Genomic DNA, 18560 nt, shown 5'->3' with positions numbered 1-18560 from the left:
ATATATATGTGTATATATATGTATGTGTAAATGTATATATGTGTATATTTATATGTATAAATGTAGATGTGTATATTTATATGTGTATATTTATATATATATATATATGTATATTTGCATATATGTATGTGTGTATATATATATATGTGTCTGTGTGTCTACATACTATTTCATCCTATCAATTTTCAGTGTGGCTAGACCACCACCAATCCCAAGTCCATGATTGAACCAACAACCATTGGATCTATAATCAGTAACTCTCACCACAAGGTGGTTAGACAGGTGGTGCTGAAAACCTTGACTGCCACTCTAATAATTCTCTATTTGTTTATTTACAAAGTGATTTACATTGCACTAAAATAGTAGCAGGCGATATTACTACCAAGAGTGCTCAACCTGAATAGAGAAGGGGCTTGTATAGTCCTCCAAACATGGTTTCACTGTATCACAGCTCTTCAGTATCGCTAAATGAGTACTTATTCCAGGATCGAACCAACAACCATCAAGTTAGTAAAATTCAAGTATAGTGATAACATGAATGAAAGCAAAAGCAACAAATATTTCAAAATCGATCAATACATGAATAGATGTTTTATAAATAAAATTATATGAACATTGCTAAGCATCTACCTGTTTTGTGCTACGTTTTTCCATTAACATGTCTTCATTAGGATTATCTTTACAAAAAGTCTGAATATATTAGTAAAATGAATTTAAAACTAATATTTTTTTTTCAGAAGTGCTCAATACAAGATAGAGCTTTCTAAATATACATTACTCGCAGGACTTGTTAACCGGCATTGCCTGGTGTAAGCCTATCCCTCCCCCTAGCAAAACAGTAAACTACAGTAGTTTATGGTGGCCATTGCTATCCCTGAACAAATGCGGACACTGGCGACCTTTGCTGAAATGAAATAATCTGGCTTTCACTGGCAAGTAGTGATGGTTTGGGTCAATAACATGCAGGTTTTAATTTAAAAAAAGCAATTAACGGAATGCGTAAATCAGCATGGATTAATAATAATGGAAAGCATAAACAGAGGTTTTAGAAGTTAGGGATTCTCACTGTATATGGATTATTTAGAATTATCAAAATCAGTGGTAGCAGTCATAGCTGTTTCTGTTTGTTGTTCAAGTTTTCCTCTTTTTTTCAACTTTTCCACCAATAGTAATAAATTAAATTCCAGTTTTGTCATTTTTTTAACGTGTCAAACAAAACAATTACGACTTTTTTCACTTCACTTCATTTCTTTGAGTATTATGTTAAGAACGGCTTTCGGAATAGACACCCCCAGCATCCCCATGTAAAGAATGGTATTCAGAGTAAACAACCTTCTTTTGTGTGTGTGTGTGTGGGGGGAGTAATGCCTCCAAATTTTACTGTGATCATCGTAGTCAGCATACCCACCTGCAAATGCTGAAAAAAGAAAAAGAAAATTGGGAGGTAGCAGTGTCGGTAGGAGAGAAGTAGATTTATTGTGTGTGTGTAAAAACCTGGCAGCCAGTGAATTACAGTGCATGATACAGGTCTTTATACCTCTAAGTACTTGTCTCCGCAACATTTGAAGGAGATTTTCTTAATCAGCATAGTGGAAAACCTACGTAAGTCGTCATTCTAAAGGAAATTGTGGAGGTGGACCTAATGTACAAATTTACCCCCCCCCCACACACACACAAAAAAAAACATGACCGTGTGCGCAATTTCGAGAATCAGTCCAGGAAAGAAACTTAAATAAAGACTCCACAGAATTCAATCTCTTAATTAATGAAATTTACATTAAAACTGTAGGGTAGGTAATCGGTGGAAAAAGTCTTATGGACTTTTTCCACCCTAACTTTCAAAACATGCCAGTGGGTTTGTCAACTGAGATATGTAAGCACAAATTGGAAAATATTTAAACAGTTAACAAAATATATCAGATATTAACTTAATTAAATGTAGTTATTGGCAAAGGTATGCGAAAACAAAAACAAAAACTATAAAATCAATGGATGTAAAATGTTTACATATTTTTATATATTTTTATTATAAGGGTGGTGAAAAAAAGTTAACCTAAAATATAGTTAACTAGAAAAAAGAGAAAGCTAGGGGAAGAATATATACAGCAAGAGAATCCAGTAACTGAGATTGCCCTAACATTTATTTTAAATCGGCGATGATCGTAATTTAAAAGCTAAAGTTGTTTTTTTCTTTGGTAACGCACAATGACGGGAACACATGCATACAGGAAGACATGTATATGCAAAAAAAGGAATATGCCAAAAAAAAAGGTGTAAATATTTTGTAAGTTTCCCAACTAATATAATATATATAATATAATATACACATTATATAATATATATAATATAATATACACATTAAATATTTTTTTTGTTTTTGCAATATTTATAAAAACAGATGTTTTTTTTATGTAAAGCCCGTCGCCAGGCCAAATGTTTGAGTGATGCTATTTGTTTTAATTGTAATAACTGTTGATTTATATCGAGAACAGAATTCTGTAATATGAGAATATTCAGAGCTCAGCCAATGAGAATTGCCGGAGTTGTAAAAGGGAGAAATTATTATTTTGGGAGCTGGAAATGGAAAGATAATGGTGTCTATGAGTATATGATCCAGTTACAAAGGTTGCCAGGAAAATATAGTTATAATGTGTATATTTCTTCCCAGTGATGACTGAAGGCAGTATGGGGTCTTTAGATATAGAGGGAAAAATAGGAACTACTTTCTCTTAAGATGGTGCTATTGTGATGATGTTACTCCTAGGATGAAATGTAGGATTTTATTATAATGAATAAATTGTTCTAAAGTTACATAAGATAGTGACTAATAGTCTAAACATAAAAAAATTGTATGTGGCATCTGTTGTTGCAAACCTACAGTATTTTGATCCAGAGGGGGATTTCTGCAATCAAAATATTATATAGGAGATATAAACATTTAAAATGGCTTACATAAATGCAATTATATTTTAGTACGACTTGTATCTTATATGGCCATAAAATGGTAATATTTATAGGATTAGTTTGGATTCTCTAACTACACACTGTCTATCTAGATAGAATGAGAAAATCAAATATTTCTATACAAGAATGAATGGCAATATACACGCACACACGAGTGTTTGTTTGGTTGTATTGCCATTTTTAGTCTGGTCTTATTAGTTATTACTAACATAAATAAATCTATTGTATCCATTTCTACACACCATTAAGGAATGTAGAGAGTAATCTATTCATTAATACAAAGGTGCAGTGTTGCATGTTTATACCTGATTTAAATTTTTTGAAGTCGACAATTACAGGTTTGAATAACATAATTTGAACAGTCGACAGGCTTGCACCCTGTCCCAATGATTATATTTCCTATCTTTTTCTACTTTTGAAATAATTTTCAATTCTTAAGCAACCCTACAAATATCTTTTAGTTGTTAAAATGTTGAACTAAGATTAAAATGAGGGGAGTAAGTTATACTTTGATTGTGCATTCACAAATAAAATAACCTTTTATTTAATCTGTGAGAATGTGCAACTCACCCTAAAGAATATGAATATTTAGTTTTATTTTTGTCAACGTAGATGGCATGATTAGAGAATCCAAATGAATCCAGTGAACACATTAGTACCAAAAGATATTTCATGAGTTACTTGGTAAGTGTACATGTGTTGGTAACAAAAGCTCATAAAGAAGCCTAATTATTAAAATATACATGCGACATAGATTATAGCTATAATCAATACATCAGTCACAAATACAATTAAATGCACATTATTGATAGAGGTAATAATGTGTTCAGAAACACCCTACTGCAATCTGATAGGATTTATACCTATAGAAACTGAAAGTGGCAGGTGTCTTCTGTTTAGTGAACAAATAGTGGAATGATTGTGATCTCATGAGAGTAGTCATTGGTTTGTATTGTCATGGATTTGGGACTCCTCTTTAGCAAAAGGGAATCCTTGACTCTTTATATCACGGGCAAACCCATTTTTCCCAAAGGGAAATAACTTTATTATACTATGATATTGATCTAGTATGAATAATGTACCTATTTACAATGCCTCTCCACGGGACAGAGTTAGACACCAGGGTCGTTTTTTAATGTGGAGAAAAGATATTAAAAAAAAATGTCTCAGTCGTGAAGGACTGCTCCTCCATCGAAAGAGAACAAGAAATGGAAGTGTAGCATCTGAAGAACAGATGCTACACTTTGATCTTGACCAAAAGGCAAAGTAGTAAATGTAAACCTACTATATTTTCACTGATCATTCATTTTCTTAAAACCGTCTTTTAAGAATACTAGCTGTACCTACCTGGTGCTGCCCGGGATTCTTTGTACTTTCATTTTGTTTTACAATTTTTAAAACAGTTATTTTTTAAATTTGTATTTTTACTAAAATATTATATTTGAATTGGATTGATCAAATTCCATTATTACAGTTGAATTAATTGAACTGAACTTTCATAGAATATAATTAATTTTATTGCAGTAATATTTCAATAATCTTTATAAAATTATTTGATGTAAATAGCTTCAAAAACTGTCAATCTTAATGAGTTGCTTAGAATTCTAAATGCTTAAAAGGGAAGCTACTATTTGTAAACACTTTTGTTACTTCCCTTTCATTATGAACAAAGGAATGAAATTGGTTTGATGCAGGAGTCAAAATTTGCCTTTTATTAGTTATTAGCGGGTGGGGGGGGTACCCGGCGTTGCCCGGGTGTTTTTAGGTGTGTGTATGGGTAATAACCCTGAAACGATGTTAAAAAAATCGGAAAGACCAAATCCAAAAGAAAAAAAGAAACGCTGTGTGTATAGGGGGGGGGAGTAAACTAAAGAATAAGCGAAGTAAAAAAAAATAAAGAAAGGTTGCCCGCGTGTCTAAAGATGTAAAAGAAAAACAAAATAGTTTTGGTCGTGAGACTGGATTGAACCCGGAACGCGGAGGTGAAACTAACTCCAACCACTTAACTGTCTAGGCTAAGAGTAAGAGGAATTGATTATAGTGTTAAAATAAGGGTTATAAAGCGAGTGAAAGAGGTTTGATTGACAGATAGCCAATAAATGAGGTCATCGCGGGAGCGTTACGAGATGACGTAGCAGTATTTTATTTTTATTAAATTACATATTTCGTTTCCTGTCTAGACATCTCTCTCTATCTCTGTGTGTGTGTCTCTCTCTGTTTGCGTTTGTGTATGTGTCTCTCTCTCTCACTTCGTCTTCCTTACTCTAAAGAAAATGGCGTCTGGCTGGGGTTTTTTTTTGTAAAAACTTTGATCATTAATATTTTTTGTAAGCGTATTTTTTTTTTACTTCACATTTTTGGCTTGTTATTTTTCGTTTAACTATCGTATCTAACTATTTTGAATGTGCTAATAACTTTGGTAATGTTGTCATAGCATAGAAGTTCATAGTTTAGCTTTAATTTTTTTTACCAATAACATTTTTAAATTGTAAATTCAGACTGCCATTAGAGCTTGCTGACGTCAAGATCACGTGACATGACTCAGCGGGTTTTAAATACAAGTTGACCCAAAATAAACGGCCCCGTGTATACTTTATGTAGAAGAGTTGGCGCCCATATTTTGGGGGGCAGTTATAAATCGATTTAAAAATGTAATATTTAACATTAAAATGTCACTACCCCCCCCTGCAGAAAATCGTTCAGCTGACGCACTTCTGATGGTCCTTTTGGGCTAATTTTTCGATATTTGTCGTCCGGGGGGGGGGGGGGCTTTAATATGATACCAAGTTTGTGAATTTTTGTTCCATCGGTCAAAAGTTTTTAGCAGACACACAAACATACATACATACATTTTTGCTTTTATATATATAGAAGATGAATCTGTGAATAAGAAAAAATATCTACTTGTCAGGAAAAACTGACACAAAATAAAATATTTCTGGGCGATGTGTGCAAATGAAAATTTTGACAGTATAGCAACATTGAAAGAATGAATGATATTTTTTGGCTTAGTCGATGTAGAACAGTTGAGGTAGCTGATTCAGTTAACGGGGTGGGTAAGAAAACCAAAAAAAGTGGTAAAAATTAACATGAGGGAAAGATAGAAATAGGTTACATTCTAAGTCAATTTCTTAAAGCTGTCCAATGTATTCCAGCATGCAAAATGGATACTAAACCGGATATGATCACAGTTGAAAGATGAAACAAAATTATTTTGAATCATGTATAACTGTCAGATGAATTGCTGTTTGGGTCTGACTTTGAAAATTCCACAAGATAACTTTACAAGTTAGAAGATATGTTATTAGTTGGCATACTTGTCCTGGGGTAGATCGATAATATGGAGAGACCCTTGGATCCTTTAATAAGTTTCAGAATTCATCAGATCTCAAAACAAATTGATAATTTCATGGTAGATTTGCTGAGATCTTGGATCACTTCTCAAAACATATTAGGTTTTTTGAACATTTCTGTTGTGTAAATTTTGATTTATAGAAAACGATAAATGTAGCAAGATTATAGGTTGGTGAGTAAAAAGAAAATGTTAAGAACAGTATTTTCCATATAAAGTTAGAGAAATAGAAACTTCTATTGGAAGTTAAGACTAGAGTTATGACTGTTGCATCATTGGAGAAAGTGTGAAAATTAAGAGATATATGGATTTTTCCTCTTTGGGTTAATGTAAAAAATAAGACCTCTTTTTTAAGGTCCACCACCTCTACTGCTCATCTGCTTTTAATGATCTCCTGACACATATACTATTACAGTCTAGATATATTAAGGAAGTTTGAGTTGATGCAAGTAGAAGAACGATTCCAAGAATGTGTTTTTGTATCATAATCACATTTTGGCTGTTCTTTAGTCTTTAGTATTCGGTGTCTTTTTCTAAATGAAATTTTCCATCTTGTTATACTTTCAGGTTGCTGTGACCATTTATTGGCTCGGTCGTGTTGCTTCAGCTTCAAATTTCGAAGGTCCGCAATTGGACTTCAATGCCTTCTCTGGACTTTTTGAGCACCATCATGTAAACTTGATCCCTGAGAAGACATCTGTATATTCCAGCTACTGGGAGAATAAAGGTTTGCAGTCGAACCATAGCCCCAAATCAGGCACCATTCATGAGGTAAACACCTCCAGAGACAACGACGATCAGCACGCAGGTGACAGTTCTTACGAATCCATTGGATCAAAAGGATCCGATGATAGTCAAAGTATAGGCAGTGTTGATGGGATGCTTGACAAGTCCGACATGTATCATCTTGGAGGAAGCATGACATCTCTAAATAAGACAAATAAGGTCTACTCTGGTAATTTGGAAAATGACATGTACCAAAGTTCCCCAAATATTTATCAAGGTAAGTTCCTCTTAGAATTTTTTTTTTTTTTTTGTATGGTATAATTTAACCAGGTGAAAGTCATTTTTAAGATCCCTTTCTCAACCCTCCTGCTCTCCTTTAACTTCCTCTTCCTTCACTGTTTCATAACTTCCCCCTTTCTTGATATCTTTAACCTCCTCCCCATCTCTTAACTACCTCCCTCCCTCCTTGATATCTCTTAGATTTCCCCTCCTTATTACCCTTCCCCCTCCAATCTCTCTGCCATAAACTTGTCTCTGTCTCTGTTACCTTATGTTTAATTCCTGCCTGCTCCATCTTTCTTGCCCCCCCCTCCTTTTCTTGCTCTCTCCTGTTACTTGCTTCCTCTCAGCTTTTCTTTTACTTACATTTTATTTCTTTCAGTTTCTTTTATTGTTTGTCCCCTTACTTAGCCCATTTACTCTTCCACCATCATCTAAAACGCTTTTGTACAAATGAAATGTGCACAATGACAAGCAAGAAAGATGAAACATCAGTTTTACAAATATGTAAGTGTAATAAGTCTATGCATTCATTAAACTTAAAACTTAGGACTTAAAACTTTAAACTTAGGACTTTATAAAAAAAAAAAAGCTAGAATATTTTTTTTTTTTTTAACAAAAAAAAAAAGTAAATTAGATATTGTTTACACATAGAAACGTTACGACTTTTATTCTATAGATAGGCACTCAACCAAGTCATCCGGAAATAGAAATCTCCTGTCACTCTAGTAAGCCATATGCTAGCTAACAGTTGATAAAAAACCGCTGGCGGAATCTCTAGTGCAAAAACGTTAAGTATTTTTATTTTTTATTTTTATTTTTTTATTTATTTTTTTTTTCTAAACTAATCCTAAATGTTCTGTTACATTGTTTTAAATTTACTTTTCGTGTTTTATGTATTTTGTCTGTATTTCTCCTGTCTTTTTGTCTGTATTCCGTCTTATCCGTCCCCCCCCCTCCTGCTTCAAAGCTGAACGATGAAAACAAACAATCAAAATGCCGGCAACTAACGAACAAAAAAAAAAAAAAAATGCCGGAAATTATTCTCTAGAGTAGATAAACTTAGGACTTTATTTAAGTAGTATACTTAATATATACTATTACTGCAAGCTTGCCTGTATTGGAAATACTTTCTTCATGCTGGCGAATCATACTATCTTATATAGTTAGTCTTATGTTCAAGTACATTCGAAATATAATACAGTGCAAAGAAACAGCCACTCATGAAAACGAACCTCCTAAATTAAAACCTTGAATAATTATTTAAACTCTAATGTAAATTAATATTTAGCAGACTTTGCAAATTGATAATAGTTAATTATTGGATTTTTATTAATTATAAGATGAAACTTTAATGATTCAAACTAGATAGATAACGACAAAGTTCCACCCATTAATATGGGAGGGGAGATTATCACCAGAAGTGTCATGAATTATTAACTTCGCACCGGACTTACTACTTAGATATAAATAAGTCACTTGTACCCATTCCCCTTGTTCCCCCCCCCCTTTTTTTTTTTTTTTTAATGGAGAGTAGATAATACAGTGGATGTGTTATCGGCAGCTCCAGTAACTCTCGCTTCTCCTATTTTGTCATTCAGTCCTCATTCAATGAGTGATTTTTCTGACAAAGGGTGAAGAAAAAGCTGCTTAAAGGTCGGTACTACTTGGTGACCAGTAGTCTGAGATGTCGGAAATTCTTCTGTCTCTGTCTGTCCTTGTGGCCATGTCACTAGTAAGGGTGCTGGAGGTAAACGTTTTGTCTGGGCTGACGTTATCCGCCTGATAGTCAGGGACCCGAACCTTGGATTAACCACTAAGGAGGCTGTCCTATCAGCAGGCGCAAAGTACTGGGACTGCTGTATTGCCATTTGGTGAGTGGATCTGGACCATGCAGTAGTCTCTGGTGGGGCCTCTCGATGCCATACTAGTGGGTAATTGTTACGGCTTTACCTTTTCGTGTGCTACAAATAAAAATTTTTTCCTGTCTTTTTCTCTCTTACTTTCCCTCTCTGTACTGCTCTAACCAAGTATGCCGACCTATTCCACAAATCCCAAAACCTCAACATGAAATATCTCCAGAATAAAAACTCGATTAAACCTAAAACCCCATCTTCCAGCGTAGACCCCTACTACCAGGTCTCCTTCTCCAATATCAGGGGTCTACGTTCCAACCTTCCAGAGGTTGAAACCCAATTACAGGAGACGAAACCGGACATATTATTTCTAAGTGAAACTGGAATAGGGCCGACCACTTCCCTAGATGAGTTCATAATTAATGGATACTCCAATTTAACAGCTAAATCTGACACCCAAGATCGCCATGGGCATGGAATATGTGCTTACATTAAGGATGGCTTCCCATGTGGCAGGGATATCTCTAGAGAAGATCCTAATTTACCCTATATGTGCTTCAGGGTTGCACTTGCTAACACCACTGCATTTATATTTGCCCTCTATAGGCCCCACAACAGCGGAGTTACTATCTTTAAGAGCATATCTGAGAAAATAGACCACATACTGTCTTCATATCCCTCGGCTAACATCCACATCTGTGGTGACTTCAACGTCCATAACGTGGAATGGCTGACCCATTCAAATAAGATAGATGATGAGGGGAGGTTTTGTCATGATTTTGCCATTGCTTATGACCTCACTCAGATAGTTCGCGAACCCACCCGTGTGCCCGATACACCCAATCAATATGCAAGCCTCTTAGACCTTTTTCTCTCAACTTCCCCTGAGCTATGTTCATGTACCGTTCATTCTCCTCTAGGATCCTCCGACCACTCCGTCGTATCAGTTAAGATAAAAACGAAATGTAAGAAGCCCCCAGACGTACCCCTCCACCGTACTGTATACCAATACTCTATGGCTGACTGGGATAGCTTCCGTACATTCATATCTGATTTACCTCTGCACTCCATGTTTAAAAAGGAAGTGTCCTCTATAGTATCAGATCTGACCGAATGGTTAATTGTAGGCATTGACCAATTCATACCATCTAAAAAATTCCAACAAAAACCTAAAAGCCAGCCATGGTTCTCCCCAGAATGTGCTGCTGCTATCGCGCACAGAAATCACTTTTTCCATAGCTACCAACGTAATAGATGCACTGAGACTAAAGCTGCTTTCAGGACTGCCAGCAACCACTGTAAAAGAGTAATAAAAAATGCAAGAGAGCTATATGCCCAGTCTGTTAAATCCAAGGTAGCTGATCAGCGGCTTGGTTCTCACCAGTTTTGGCAAATAACAAATAGGATCCTGAACAGAAGTGTGCGTTCTATCCCAACCATTATCAAAGGACCAGAGGTCATCTCGTCAGCGTCAGACAAGGCCAAACTATTTGCAAAGAACTTTGCAGCTAATTCTACCCTATGCGACGAAGGCCATCAACTCCCCATATTTCCTCCTATAACACAGTCCAAGCTAGGTAACATACAAATATCCGTGCATGAGGTCGCCAAGCTAATAAAAAACCTAGATTTCAGTAAAGCAACTGGCCCTGATGGCATCCCAATTATAGTGTTAAAAAAGCTTCAACCAGAACTTGCTCCCATACTTACGAAACTATTTAAGCGCTGCCTTAAGGAGAAGTGCTTTCCGACCCCCTGGAAGACCTCATCAGTTTGCCCTGTATTTAAGAATTCAGGTGATAAGTCATCTCCCTCTCAGTACAGACCAATAAGTCTCCTCTGTGTTATGAGTAAGTTGCTGGAATCAATATTAAATAGAGAAATAGTCAACCACCTCAGCAGGAATAACCTTCTTAGTGACACACAATATGGTTTCCGCTCTGCAAGATCTACCGCAGATGTGCTGACGGTTATATCCCACAGGATTAGTGAATCTCTTGACAAAGGCTTCCTTTCTAGGGCAATTGCTCTTGACATATCAAAGGCCTTTGACAAGGTATGGCATAAGGGTCTACTTCACAAGATTTCCAGCTACGGTATAACTGGAAATGTTTTCTCAATCATTAAATCATTTCTCTCCGATAGGCTTATAAGAGTAGTGGTAGATGGACAAAAATCAGAGGCCTGCAATATAAATGCTGGGGTCCCTCAGGGGTCAATCCTGGGCCCAACTCTCTTCCTGATCTACATCAATGACCTCCCTAAACACATACTTAAATCATTCGTTGACATCTATGCTGATGACACGACCATCTACAGCAACACATCAAAGGCTGTAAATGACAAAGTTCTCTCTGATTCTCTCTCCTCTGATCTTGAGCGCGTGGTTCAGTGGGGGAAGATGTGGCTAGTTACCTTTAATGCATCCAAAATCAAACTCCTATCCTTACATCATCAACGCTCTGATACCCAGCTGGCATCAATTGTGATGGATGGCTCTCGTCTGGGTGAGGCCCCGTGTTTTGACAAGTTTCTGGGTTTGACCTTTACTCCTGATCTGAAATGGAACACGTACATCAAGTCTGTTGCCAAGGTCGCTGGAAAGATGGTGGGATCCTTCTACCGCTCCAGAAGATATCTCACTACTGATGCAATTCTCTATCTATATAAAAGCCAAGTACGTCCAAGGATGGAATACTGTTGCCATATCTGGGCAGGAGCTGCCAAAAACAGCCTATCATGCCTTGACAGAGTACAAAATAGACTTCGTGGCTTAGTGGGGGATGCCTTTTTCTCTACCCTGCAACCCCTCTCTCACAGAAGAGACGTTGCGAGCCTATCCTTGTTTTATCGTTATTTTCATGGCAGGTGCTCGTCTGAAGTCCAATCCCTGGTCCCCCCTCGCCAATCTTTCACGAAAAACACCCGTCTAGCTGAATCCACTGAAAAATTTCCCCCACTCTATATCTGTGCCTAAATCAAAACGCGGATTCCATGAACAAAGCTTCTTTCTTAGAACTGCACGCCTGTGGAACTCTGTTCCGTCTGCCTGCTTCCCTCCGGACTACAACTTGGATGTCTTCAAGTCTAATGTTAACAAATTCCTAATGAACCGACCCCTTAAGTAAACACTCCATCAAATCTCCACACTAACGTAATGTACTTGCAATAACTCTTATCCCTGAGTGGCTTCCGGGCCTTGATAAGTGGTGATCACTGTGTAAAAAAAAAAAAAAAAAAAAAAAATTATACTGAAGAATTATACAAAAAACTCAAAACCAAAGAAAAAAGTAGACGTTTATTTTTTAGAGCACTGACTTGTACACATGATAAAATCAAGAATAAACTCTTGTAATAATTGTGAATAGTTAACATGTTACTTTTTCATTTTATCAGTTAGGGAATTATTTTTTCATGTTGATCAAACATTTTTTAATGATAATAAAAAAATTTTAAAACTAGTTTCACATTATAGGCGCACCACATATTATAATTTTAATGCCTGTTTCTTTAGAAAAAGAGTAAAAATAGGTCAAAGAGGCATCACATATTTTCAGATTTTAGTTTCTTTTCTTTTTTTCTTTTTTTCAAATCAGTTATATTGAGAGTTTTTAAATCCTGAGAAAACGTCACTGAACATATGAGTTATGTTTGCTTTTTTCCTTTTTTTTTTTTTTCCCCAGGTTCTCATCGGTCGTCACCCTCAGTGGACAGTGCAGATGGAATGTCTGTTGGAGGACACTCAAGGCAGTCATCAGGCAGTACAGAGAACTATCCTACAAGGACAAATGCACAGAGAGCTTCTTCAATCTCCGTAGATCCTCTCCAGTATGTAAAGCCTAAAGAAAATGCTCTAGCCAAAAAAGCTGAGCAACAATTGAAAATTGCCACAGAGAACAAAGAGGCCAAAGTGATTCCTTCACTTGAAAAAGAGGAAGATTGGCAAAACGTACGTCATTATTTTAATAGTAGTACAGTGATCACATGGAAGTTCCATGGTTGCTTTCTTTTGTTTTTCTTATGATTCTTGTAAGTTATATATATTTTTTAAATAAGTAACCGAGCATTTTCACCTTTTAATTTGTCTATATAGTGTAACAATTTAAATTTTAAAATAACTTATTTCAAATTAGATTAGAGTTGTTTGAGGTACTACGTAATGGATTCTAGAAACCCTTTAAAATTTTCAGAACCTTTCTCTATTGCTATATGCAAACCTTCCTTGTGCTGGCAAAAGGAATGCAAAAAAGCATTACATCTTTTTGGGGAACTTGGACCCTCACTTCCCCCTCCCTCCACTTTGCCATTTTAATGATTTTTTTTAATCAACTATTCAGTTAAATTATTTATCTTAATCGGTTCTGGCGCTCCGATTTTCCCCCTGTGTTTTTTATTTTTGCCAATATTATTTTTATTCATATTGTTGATTTCTCCTGATGAGATGATACTCAAAAGAACTCTAGCAATTTTCCCACCCATTGTTTTTAAGAAAAATTTATAAATTTTATAACTTTTAAAACATTTAAATCATTTAGAATTATAACAATTAGATTTATTAAAATAAATAGAATGATAAAAAAAAAATGTTTTATCTGTTCACGCTGAGGGAATGGGTGAAATCTATTCATGAAAGTTTATTCGATTTTAGAACAATCAATTTTGAAATTGTTACCATTTTGATTTTTCGGCTTACTTTTTATGCTTCATCTTCGACCATCAGATGATGCAACATTTTTCAAATGGATGTGAAAGGTGATAATGTATACACATACACGAATACTTTAACATATTACTGAGAGTTCCGTAGAATTCTAGATTTGTACTCAACATATTGTAAATTGCTGCTGTGTGTTCTATAGATGTATGGCGCAAACACAAACTCCACAATATAATTGTACCATCTTTGTTCAAACTGAAACACGATTATCTAAGTATTCTGGTTAATGTAGTTTCAGAATATATCTACTTGGGGGGAGGAGGGGGGTCTATCTCCAAAACCTTTGTTGTTGGTTGACATATTTCCATTTTATATACATCTGACATATACTCTACAATATTATTATATCCTCTTTGGACAGAACAGATACTACATTTTCATCCTATTCCAAAAGTAAAGAAAGTTTAGATTTTATGTTAGACAACACTGACACCAGATGGAATTTTAAAAATGGATTTTTGTAGCTCTACACCTTTGGAAATCGTACAATCCCATTTTTTACAAAAGGTAATGGGTGATAACTAGGGCTGTGACAACAGCATATTTTTTTCATTGTTTTGACTCTTGAGTATATATTCGTTAATATCTTATGTTTTTATATAGACTGATGTGATTCTTAATTGATTGTCTCTCAGATATATACCCGAGAGTCCAAAGGATGAAAAGAATCTTCTGTTGTCTCAGCCCTAGTGATACTGTACAAACATGAAAGTATCATAACGTGTGTTGCGTTAGATTTTACCAACTGTATTTTGTTGGAAGATCCAGCATTAAAATATGTCATAAGAGATCACACAGGTAGTGGCTAGGATAGATGATCTAATTAAGAAATAGTTTTTAACTTGTAAGTCACCATTTATCAATGCTAAAAGCTATTTGAGGATAAGGGTTAATGAGATGGTTGAATTGTCACTTGAATGATGAATGCAGTGAGAGTATTGAAAATGACTGGAATGAACAAAATTTGATGAGAACGGTTTATAACAATTATTCATTACTAAGATTTTAAAACTACTGTAGCATGTAGGGATGCAATCCTGTGGTAACATGTTCCAAAGATAGCAAGTGTTTTGGAAGAAACTCTGTTCATGGAAAATCTGCTTGATGCTAAACACACGAAGGAAGAAAGGAAAGTTTCTTGCCATGGTGGCAGGAGGACACGCTCTCACTGTTAACATTATACAAAAAGGAATGAGAAATTGAATCTCAACCATGGAAATGGTGATAAAACAGTGAAAGATAAATCTAGTAGTATTATTTCTGAGATTTGAGTAACACTCTTTCGGAAAACCGTGTCTTCTTTCTTTCAACTGTTATCACTTTCAATCATTTCACAGCCTGGTCCGAAGTATCCTGCTTCAAACAACGGCCATGTTTTGAATGATAAAGGCTCTACAGCTCATATTTGAATGATAAAGGCTCTACAGCTCATAATTGAATGATAAAGGCTCTACAGCTCATATTTGAATGATAAAGGCTCTGCAGCTCATATTTGAATGATAAAGGCTCTACAGCTCATATTTGAATGATAAAGGCTCTTCAGCTCATATTTGAATGATAAAGGCTCTTCAGCTCATATTTGAATGATAAAGGCTCTACAGCTCATATTTGAATGATAAAGGTTCTTCAGCTCATATTTGAATGATAAAGGCTCTTCAGCTCATATTTGAATGATAAAGGCTCTTCAGCTCATATTTGAATGATAAAGGCTCTTCAGCTCATATTTGAATGATAAAGGCTCTTCAGCTCATATTTGAATGATAAAGGCTCTACAGCTCATATTTGAATGATAAAGGCTCTTCAGCTCATATTTGAATGATAAAGGCTCTACAGCTCATATTTGAATGATAAAGGCTCTACAGCTCATATTTGAATGATAAAGGCTCTACAGCTCATATTTGAATGATAAAGGCTCTACAGCTCATATTTGAATGATAAAGGCTCTACAGCTCATATTTGAATGATAAAGGCTCTACAGCTCATATTTGAATGATAAAGGCTCTACAGCTCATATTTGAATGATAAAGGCTCTACAGCTCATATTTGAATGATAAAGGCTCTACAGCTCATATTTGAATGATAAAGGCTCTTCAGCTCATATTTGAATGATAAAGGCTCTTCAGCTCATATTTGAATGATAAAGGCTCTACAGCTCATATTTGAATGATAAAGGCTCTACAGCTCATATTTGAATGATAAAGGCTCTTCAGCTCATATTTGAATGATAAAGGCTCTTCAGCTCATATTTGAATGATAAAGGCTCTTCAGCTCATATTTGAATGATAAAGGCTCTTCAGCCCATATTTGAATGATAAAGGCTCTTCAGCCCATATTTGAATGATAAAGGCTCTACAGCTCATATTTGAATGATAAAGGCTCTACAGCCCATATTTGAATGATAAAGGCTCTACAGCTCATATTTGAATGATAAAGGCTCTACAGCTCATATTTGAATGATAAAGGCTCTACAGCTCATATTTGAATGATAAAGGCTCTACAGCTCATATTTGAATGATAAAGGCTCTACAGCTCATATTTGAATGATAAAGGCTCTACAGCTCATATTTGAATGATAAAGGCTCTTCAGCTCATATTTGAATGATAAAGGCTCTACAGCTCATATTTGAATGATAAAGGCTCTACAGCTCATATTTGAATGATAAAGGCTCTACAGCTCATATTTGAATGATAAAGGCTCTACAGCTCATATTTGAATGATAAAGGCTCTACAGCTCATATTTGAATGATAAAGGCTCTACAGCTCATATTTGAATGATAAAGGCTCTACAGCTCATATTTGAATGATAAAGGCTCTACAGCTCATATTTGAATGATAAAGGCTCTACAGCTCATATTTGAATGATAAAGGCTCTACAGCTCATATTTGAATGATAAAGGCTCTACAGCTCATATTTGAATGATAAAGGCTCTACAGCTCATATTTGAATGATAAAGGCTCTACAGCTCATATTTGAATGATAAAGGCTCTACAGCTCATATTTGAATGATAAAGGCTCTACAGCTCATATTTGAATGATAAAGGCTCTACAGCTCATATTTGAATGATAAAGGCTCTACAGCTCATATTTGAATGATAAAGGCTCTACAGCTCGTATCCACAAACAAAGTAAATCTGTGGTGAGGCAACTTGTTTCCTTTTGAGCGAGTGTTACATCTGTGATGACTGAACTAAGTATAAGTGTAGAATATTTGGTAATGCAAGAATCACGGACTTCAAACGTAGCTGTATTGCTTTCTGTTATGATAAAAGTATGTTTTGAACTTTTTTCTTTGGGTTGATGCTTTCAGCAACTCAAAAGTTGGAAAACCCGAAGGAGACAAAGCTATCATCAGAGCATCGACCTAGAAGAGGCTGAAAAAAAAGAACCGGTTAAACGTTCAACCAAAACATACAAAGAAATGATGGCTGACAGGTAAGTTAATTCTTTTTTTTATTTCTTATTTTTCTTTCATTTTTTCTTTTTTTTTCTTTCGTTTTTTTTTTCTTTTTTCCTTTCGTTTTTTCATTTTCCTTTTTTCCTTTTGTTTTTTCTTTTTTCCTTTCGTTTTTTTAGTCTTTCCTTTTTTCTTTTCATTTTTTCTTTTTCCTTTCTTTTTCCTTTTTTCTTTTTTCCTTTTTTTCCTTTTTTCCTTTTCTTGTTCCCTTCCTTTTTCCTTTCATTCTTTTTTCTTTCATTTTCCTTTTTTTTTTTGTTATTTCTTTCTTTTTTATGAATAATATTTATGCATATGATTTGAAACGAGTTCCATGACAACGGTCTGCACTTTGTTTCAAGTTTTTAAAAAAATTTCTTTCACAGGGAAAACCGGCGCAGTATCAAAATTCCATTTTATGCAGATGTAGATGATGATTGGCAAGTTACTAATGTATGTATTTTTTTTTTTTTTTTTCATAAAGATTTTATGAAGAGTGTGAGTGTTGAAACACAAATATGAAGAAATAAATGGAAGAAAACGATTTTATAGTGATCTACAATATATGACTACTTAACAATTTTCCAACTTAAGTAATTACTATGAATGATGGATTTCTGTTTCTAAGCTGCTTTTGGTAGCATCTTCCATTTTTAATTTCCTTTTTTGTTTTCTGTACTATGCTGGCTAATCCTGTGCAGGTCAATCATGCTTCAAAATGTCTGTTGGCAAGGGAGATAATTTTACAAAATAGTTTTTCCCTTAAAATATAGAAAAATTAAAAAGTATTATCTGTGACTTATTTATCCACCTAACAGATTTTTATCTTTAAATCTGTTTGAAATTTATTTTCCCTTTAACTCTTAATGTGTCATGTTTTATCAATAATACCTCTTTGCATGTAAGGTTTGAGTGCTATTGTCAAGGCAAATTATAGAGAAACAACTCAAATCTATTAATTACCTTAATTTTTGTGATAATAGAGTAATATAAATCTGAACAGTATAAGCTATGTGAAGATCAGGAGACTTTGTTGGTTTGGTCACATTGAAAAAAAATGGATGAGAGTTCCTGGGTTAGATGTAAAACACTTAAGGTAGCAGGATCAATTGCCAAGGAAAACACAGAAGGAAATAAGGAAAGATTTGAAAGAAAGAAATAAAAAAAATAAAAACCTGGTCAAAAATGAGTTTGTTTAGAAGTTAATTTCTAAAAACCATCTCGCACATGG

The 18560-nt window shown here is 34.9% G+C and overlaps 1 protein-coding gene across 5 annotated transcripts in view; it reads left to right on the top strand.

The window, feature by feature from the left end:
• LOC145260535 (uncharacterized) overlaps positions 1-18560 on the top strand; it is a 452053-nt gene that overhangs the window by 366727 nt on the left and 66766 nt on the right. For all 5 annotated transcript variants that reach the window (XM_080118742.1, XM_080118741.1, XM_080118746.1 and 2 more), the window contains 4 exons: positions 6884-7319; positions 12861-13126; positions 17204-17328; positions 17716-17782. In XM_080118742.1, the coding sequence (XP_079974868.1) occupies positions 6884-7319; positions 12861-13126; positions 17204-17328; positions 17716-17782 (894 nt within the window). The remainder of the gene's footprint in view (positions 1-6883; positions 7320-12860; positions 13127-17203; positions 17329-17715; positions 17783-18560) is intronic.

The sequence above is a fragment of the Euprymna scolopes genome, chromosome 36 (assembly GCF_053919585.1).
Source record: "Euprymna scolopes isolate OS-2025 chromosome 36, ASM5391958v1, whole genome shotgun sequence".
Taxonomy (NCBI): Eukaryota; Metazoa; Mollusca; class Cephalopoda; order Sepiida; family Sepiolidae; genus Euprymna; species Euprymna scolopes.
Note: the sequence above shows the minus strand (reverse complement) of the source record. Positions and strands in the feature narration are given on the sequence as shown.